This window comes from Hipposideros armiger, unplaced genomic scaffold (assembly GCF_001890085.2).
Source record: "Hipposideros armiger isolate ML-2016 unplaced genomic scaffold, ASM189008v1 scaffold_49, whole genome shotgun sequence".
Classification (NCBI taxonomy): domain Eukaryota; kingdom Metazoa; phylum Chordata; class Mammalia; order Chiroptera; family Hipposideridae; genus Hipposideros; species Hipposideros armiger.
The window spans coordinates 2,336,564-2,343,951 of record NW_017731399.1 but is presented as its reverse complement, the minus strand read 5'-3'; the positions used below and the strand labels follow the sequence as shown (position 1 = coordinate 2,343,951).

Here is a 7,388-nt window from a genome sequence, read left to right as displayed (position 1 = left end):
GCTTAGACTGGATGTTCCCATGGCAATGGGACTAGTCATCCTCTAGAGGCTTCACGGGTCATCTCTTCAGCGTCTGAAGAGCCAGGAAACGGCAGTCCAGGTCCTTCTGCCCTAAGGTGCTCAGACTCTCGAGTGTACCTCAACGGCAGCCCCAAGTCTCTGATTGGCTCAGCCATATGGAAGGGGCGGGAGGTGGTAGCGAGGGGCGTGGCCTGCCGTCTCCCAAACTGGAGTTTTTCACGCAAAGCGGAAGCCGACCTCGTCCACCCCGGAAGTGCAAACCCGGCGGCCGTGCAGGTGTGGAGTCTGCCGTCAAGGCGGCTTCTTTCGAGATGCCAGGAGCCGTCGCCAAGGGCTCGGAGTTATCCGAGAGGATCGAGAGCTTCGTGGAGGCCCTGAAGCGGGGCGGCGGGCGACGCAGCTCTGAGGACATGGCTCGGGAGACGCTGGGGCTGCTGCGCCGGATCATCACGGACCACCGCTGGAGCAACGCAGGTATGGCAGACCTAATTCCGTCGCGTCCGTCGCTCCTTTCCGTTGCCGATACCCAGACCCCACCGCCCGCTTGCGCTGCTCACCCTCTCTCTCTCGGACTGCAGGGGAGCTCATGGAACTGATCCGCAGAGAGGGCCGGAGGATGACGGCCGCGCAGCCCTCAGAGACCACCGTGGGCAACATGGTGCGGAGAGTGCTCAGGATAATCCGGGAGGAGTATGGCAGGTCAGGCCCACGTCCGGGGCTCCGGGGTTGGGCCCAGTGACGCTTTTTGCACGAGCTCCTCTCCCCACTTGGAACCTTTATGGGAGCTGAGCAGGTCTTGTTACTTAAATCATCACATCTCCTTAACTACCTCCCTCTTTGGGTCTTGCCTTGATAGACTCCACGGACGCAACGATGAGAGCGACCAACAGGAGTCCTTGCACAAACTCTTGACATCTGGAGGCCTGAGCGAGGATTTCAGCTCCTATTATGCCCAACTCCAGTCCAACATCATTGAGGCAATTAGTGAGCTGCTTGTGGAACTGGGTAAGAGTCCTGATCCCCAGGTGGACAGGACAGGTTGCAGAAAAATGAGGGAACAACAGAAGACCCTGGAAGTTGTTCATCAGCAGACATGGGCTATAACCAGTACTCTTGGCCCTCAGAGGTTTGTCCTCCATCCTGAATAGGAAGGGTTGCAACAGGTGGTAGGACTAAGATAACCCTCTAGTCATTTCCTTACAGACCAACTCTTTATAGATTCAAATCCACTGTGGCAGAGACTCCTTTAAGACAGAGCTTTATTTTCATTTTAAAGAAGATGAACTCCCTAAAACCATGGTTAATAGATCCTCCTTCACTAAACTTTCTCTTGAATTTTTACACACACACACACACACATACACACACACACACACACCATCCATGTTGTCTCTGTGACCTGGGAGAAGTGCAGACAATCGTTATAATCAGTGTTCTTCAGGGAAGGAAGAAGCAGTGTCTGTCTGTGCACTGAGCTGCTGCTTCCAAATTCTTCCCGTTTTTCTGTGGCCTTCCTCTCAGGTGGAGGTATTGTGACCACCTTCTAGAGGAGTTCTTTCTTTTTTTTAGGGGGCAACTTTGTTTACCCCACTCTTGCCACTCTGGGATCTCCCAGATTGGACTATTTCTTACCTGATTCATTGTCTTCAACATCAATTTTAAAGGAGCTGGTGTCATGGCAGGGCAGGGAGATAAGTTGATGATGAGGGTATTCCCCGGAAAGAGGGCAGATAGAAGATCCCAGAGGAGCAGGGTTTTTAAGAAAATGTGACCTTTCACATTAAGTTCGTTAACCCTGTGTTACGAGATTCTGCTAGGTGGACAGTCTGTGTGACAGGCACACATTCCCTTTTGTGCTCTGTCATTTCTGTCCATGTTGTGGCATGGCGGTTTCATACTTTCCTTGTAAACACTGACTGTTCTTGCAGAAGGGACAACAGAGAACATTGCAGCCCAGGCTCTGGAGCACATCCACTCCAATGAGGTGATTATGACCATCGGCTTCTCCCGAACAGTAGAGGCCTTCCTCAAAGAAGCTGCCCGGAAGAGGAAATTCCATGTCATCGTGGCAGAGTGCGCTCCTTTCTGTCAGGTAGGGGGACTGCTGGAGCCGCCAAGAAAAATGAAAAACTTTGAATTGATAAGCAAGACATTGAGAAGAAAAAGTAAAACATGAAGGGGATTTGTAAGCTGTTCATCCTGTGAACATTCTTAAACATTGGTTGAAGAAAGTTGGGTGAACTGATGGGTCCAAGAAAAGGTAAAAATTGGTTCCTTTAGAAATCAAAATAGGGTAAATTACCTCGGGGATGAGTGATGCTTGGTCTGACCTCACTCAATCCCTAGGTAAATAATAGGTCTCAAAAAAGGAAATATGTAAAGATGCAGCATGTTGTAAAATAATGAGCCAGGAGCTGACTTGTTGAGCTGTCTTGTTAGCTATGCCTGATTATGCAAGCAAGTAGTATTTCCAGTTCTGTGGCTGCTCTAGTGCCGCCGTGGAGTATTAAACATTTATTAGCTTCCCCTGGGCTTCCTTGCAGCTTACCAGAGAATACCTGCCACAGGCAGCAAAATGAGTTAGTTATGTGTTGAAAATTGTGTGTTGATATGCCCAGCATCACAGAATTCCCCAGATCCAGTTACATTTGAGAGGTCCTTCACTATCTCTTCCTCTTTGGCCCAGCATCAACCTTTCTCTCCTATTGCAGGGTCATGAAATGGCAGTCAATTTGTCCAAAGCAGGTATTGAGACAACTGTCATGACTGATGCTGCCATTTTTGCTGTTATGTCAAGAGTCAACAAGGTGGGTGTATTTGCAGTTACATTATGCCGCATTCATGAAGATTATCCTAAAATACTGACTTTGCCCCTCCCTCCTACAATATCTATGAGAAGAGTTTCTAGCACTTTTTGAAAGTGCGTGTTTGGACCTTTTTAATCTATTAACTGAATTTTTTCCCCCTTTTTTGTATCATTGTTCCTTATTTGGAATAGCTTCTTTTTGGTTAATGCATTGAAAGAATGAAGTGGGACTAAGCTGCGGCTGTCAGCTGCTAGGGATCCGGTAGCGGGTTCCCCCTGTATGCTCAAAGAGCTTGGCGGTGGTGGATGGAAAATGAGAAAGGCTGCCCTTCTCAGGAGGTGTGGCATATAGTCTTCTAGGAAACAGTGCAGTTTCCTGTCCTGTATTATGTTCATTCTTTCCTTGGGAACCCACTTCTAAACCAGAACTTGTAACCCTGATCCTAGAATTCCTTTCCCTCTACTGCTGTGTGACCCCTCAGGATGCCAAGACTCAGGCCTAAGCATTCAGGCTGTTGTGCCCAATGGCCCTTTTACAGCTCTACCCCCAGGATGGCTCACATTTTGCTTCCTGTCCCAAAGGTGATCATTGGCACAAAGACCATCCTGGCCAACGGTGCCCTGAGAGCTGTGACAGGAACTCACACTCTAGCATTGGCAGCAAAACACCATTCCACCCCACTCATCGTCTGTGCTCCTATGTTCAAGCTCTCCCCACAGGTATGCCTGTCTATCTCTAATCAATGGAGAAGGAAGCCAACGTATAGGCTTGATCTCTGGGCCTTCAGTCTACTCACTCTGGGGTTCTCTTTATCTGCATTTACTCAATGGATTAGATCCAGTGGAGGCTGGAAAAAGCCACAGAAGTCTTGATCCAGGAAAAACAATTAATATTTATAATCTGTCAGCTTTAAGAAGTCGAAATTGTAAGGTCAGGACAATACATAGTTGGGGAAGGCCCTTTGTTTACGTTGCCACCACTCCTTGTCACCCTGACCATTTCTGAAAATGCCAAGCAAGTTAACACTAGGAACATAGAGTTTGTTTTATTTGTCATAGTTCCAGGGCCTGTCCTCTGTAGCCTGAATACAAGCAGTTGCTAAGTGAAGAGTCATTTCATTAGTGATAGAAGCTATTTGCTTTGAAAATATCAATCTATTTTAGGTCTCTATTTTATAAATTGAGGTGTAATTCACATAACACAATTAACCATTTGAAAACGTTCAGTTCAGTGGCATTTACTACATTCACAGCATTTGTGCAACTACCACTCTCTAGTTTCAAAACTTTTTAATCATCCCGGAAAAACACTCTGTACCCATTAAATAATTACTCCCTCTTCCCTCTTGACCCCCCTCCTAGTAATCACTAGTCTGTTTTCTGCCTCTGTGGGTTTGCCTACTTTGGATATTTCATATAAAAGGAATACAGTACGTGCCATTTTGTTTATGACCTCTTTCATTTAGCATAATGCTTCATCTGAGTTATGGCACAGCACTTTGTTTCTTTTTATGGCTGAATAATATTCCACTGTATGGGTATATCACAATTTTGTATCTGTTTATCTGTTGACGGGCATTTGGGTTATTTCTACCTTTGGGCTTTTGTGAATAATGCTGCTGTAAACGTGTGTACACGCTTCTGTGTGGACATATGTTTTTTATTTCTTATGGGTATTTACCCAAAAATAGGATTGCTGAGTCTCTGGTTTGTTTGTTTGTTTTGTTTTTTTAATTTTTAATTTTTCCTTTTCCAGTTCCCCAATGAGGAAGATTCATTTCACAAGTTTGTGACTCCTGAAGAAGTCCTGCCCTTTACAGAAGGTATAGAAGTGTGTGTGTGCATGTGTGTGCGTTTTGGCCTTTTGATTTGTTTGGCGGTCAGTGGGATTGAATGCCGCCCTGTTGTACTTGTTATCATCCTTGTTGGCACTGTTCTCGTCAGCAGCTTAGAGTGCCTGAAGACCTGATCTAGCTCAGGTTCATTGTGTTCTGAAACTAATATATTTTAAATAAGTTATTGAGGCCATGGTGTCTTGGATTACCCAGCATTGACTGGGTTTGGCTTTGCACGATGTTTGAGATACAGGCAACAACCCAATGGGAAAATATACTTGTTTTCAGTTGCTGTAAGGAGTCATTTTGTTGGTTGCCAAAGGAAGCAGGCTCTGGAATGTTCCCACTTATAACACTTGCCCATAACCTGGGTACCTTTGTGTGTGGGGTCCTTTTCTCTGACTTCTGAAGGTAGCAGCTTGGTTCAGTGAGCCTCATCGACAGTTTAACATGACCCCAAATGCCCTCGGGGAGCAGAGCATAGTACTTGGGGTGCTGATTCTTAGAAGTTGAATAACTTCCTCCATTTATTTAAACATTCATTCTTATAGAAATATTTATGTCCTGTTGAGCACCCACTATGTCCCTGGCACTATTCTGGGCACTAGGGATACAGCAGTGAACAGTACAGGCCCTGCCCCCACAGAGCTTACATCCTGTTGCAAAAGGTGGACAAGAAAATGTCAGGACATGGCATGTTTTAGGGAAAAAATAAGGATGACGAGATGGAAAGTGGCAAGCAGACTAGATTGGGGAAGGGTCTTAAGGAGATGATGACATTTCGGCTGAGCTCTGAGCGAGTAGAGCCTGCCACGTGAAGATCAGGGAAAGTGTGTTTCAGGCATTGGTGCAAAGGGCCTGAGTTGAGTGCAGCTTAGCCAGTTGGAAAAAGATGGCCATATGGTTGGAGAGTAGCAAGCAAAAGGGAGAATGGTACGAACTGTAAATAGTATAGTGAGATTGGGGACGGCCAGATCTTGAAGGTTGCAACCCCAAGTTTGAATTCTATTCTAAGGACTATGGAAAGGCACTGGAGAGTTTTAAGCAGGGAGTACCATGATCTGACGTCATCTCTTCTGGTTTTCGTTTTGCTGCAGCGTCCCTTCCTTAGGGTAGCAAGTATGTCTGCATGATTGAGCCTAGAATCTATATGCTATTTGATCATTAGAGCAGGACCCTCTTATCTTTAGCACATGTGATTGCCTTTCAGGGGACATTTTGGAGAAGGTCAGCGTTCATTGCCCTGTGTTTGACTACGTCCCCCCAGAGCTCATTACCCTCTTTATCTCCAACATCGGTGGGAATGCACCTTCCTACATCTACCGCCTGATGAGTGAACTCTACCATCCTGATGATCATGTCCTATGACACCACTCATCCTAAGCAGAAGATGCTTAGGCCAACCCAGAATGGAAAGGAGACGTAATGCCACTACTGAAACGCATCTCCCTTGTCATGGGGGAGTGAACTGGAGTCCACCTAAATAACCTGCATACTATCTCCTGCCTTTTTGATCATCCCATACCAAGGATGCATATCCAGGACTGTTGTTTTTTTGTTTGTTTTTGGTTGGTTGGTGGTGTCTTGTTTTTTGCCATTGAGGTCTTAATGGAGTAGCAGGGCTTGACCTATTGATTTTTGGACCCTCTTAGTGACCTGGGACATCTGTTTCAGGAACTTAAACTTTCTGGTTCAGTGGTGTGTTAAACATAACACTGAGTAGCTTGCTGGGATACAAGTTTTGTTCAGATATGACTACCACACCTGATCGTAGGCTGTGCCAATAAAAGCTGCTTGAAGGTCCCTGAGTTGGTTTATTTATTGTTCTGCTCGGATTGAACTGCCTGAAACGTCAGCAACAGAGCCCTTTTCTGTTTTCCTAGAGGGCTGTAATTAGAGGTAACAGTCTAAAGCAAAGAAGTACAAATGAAAGGATTTACAGTTTCCCTTTTAATTCACTGGAAATGGTCCCAAACAACTTGTTAGTAATCTAAGACAGTGGTTCCAAAACCTCTCTGATCATCAGAATCATCTGGGAGCTTAAAAAAATAAACACTCTTGGGCTCCATCCCAGACCCACTGCATCGGATCCCTGGAGTGGCACTTGGGAATCTGTTCAATGCTTCCTCAAAAAGGACCCTCTCATTTACTGTTAACAGGAGTGTAAATTGGTACAGTCTTTTCTGGGGCAGTTTTGAACCTGCACTTCTAGAATTATTGGTACAGGCACACACAGATACAGACGAGAATGCCCATCGGAGCAGCTCTAATGTCACAGCCTGAGTGTTCTACAATAACCTTTGTGTTCTGTTAATTAAAAGCAAGCAGGGTTTTTCAATAAATGTGACCTGCCGTGGAACATTTTGTATCCACTGTAGTAGAGGTTTCAAAAGGGTGGCTGGAGGGCAGTGTCAGGATTTTGGCTGGTTCACTCAGTATTTGATTTGAATTAGTTACCAATATTTAAAAATCTGGAGACTGCACGTTAAACAGATTTAGATTTCTTGCTTCTCTTGAGAACTCAGAAAGCTTGCCAGTTCTGGACCCACATTCCCAAATGACAGCAATTGGCTGGAGCTGGGTAGCTTCTGATCCCATTAGATGGAAAACCTCCAGTTTTCTGCAGTTCCTCCCAGGTCCACTTATTTATGTTATCTGCCCAGCCCCTGTGGGCATTTGATCTGTGACCCTTGGTTAATGAATGGGCTAGATTTGTAAGGAAGTCT

The 7,388-nt window shown here is 45.7% G+C and overlaps 1 protein-coding gene across 1 annotated transcript; it reads left to right on the top strand.

Moving 5' to 3' along the window:
* Nucleotides 1–239: 239 nt before the first annotated feature.
* On the top strand, nucleotides 240–6,465 carry EIF2B2 (eukaryotic translation initiation factor 2B subunit beta). Its single transcript, XM_019640262.1, has 8 exons — nucleotides 240–495; nucleotides 600–720; nucleotides 878–1,026; nucleotides 1,950–2,113; nucleotides 2,733–2,828; nucleotides 3,410–3,547; nucleotides 4,584–4,650; nucleotides 5,873–6,465. Exons 1-8 carry the CDS (start codon nucleotides 333–335, stop codon nucleotides 6,028–6,030), a joined length of 1,056 nt encoding a protein of 351 aa, XP_019495807.1. The 5' UTR covers nucleotides 240–332; the 3' UTR covers nucleotides 6,031–6,465.
* The last annotated feature ends 923 nt before the right edge of the window (nucleotides 6,466–7,388 follow it).

Bases quoted from the DNA above. Each gene is read 5' to 3' on its own strand.
- EIF2B2 (XM_019640262.1), top strand. From the start codon at position 333: ATGCCAGGAGCCGTCGCCAAGGGCTCGGAGTTATCCGAGAGGATCGAG. The intron at 496-599 runs GTATGGCAGACC...CTCGGACTGCAG, and splicing joins CCACCGCTGGAGCAACGCAG to GGGAGCTCATGGAACTGATC. The intron at 3,548-4,583 runs GTATGCCTGTCT...TTCCTTTTCCAG, and splicing joins TGTTCAAGCTCTCCCCACAG to TTCCCCAATGAGGAAGATTC.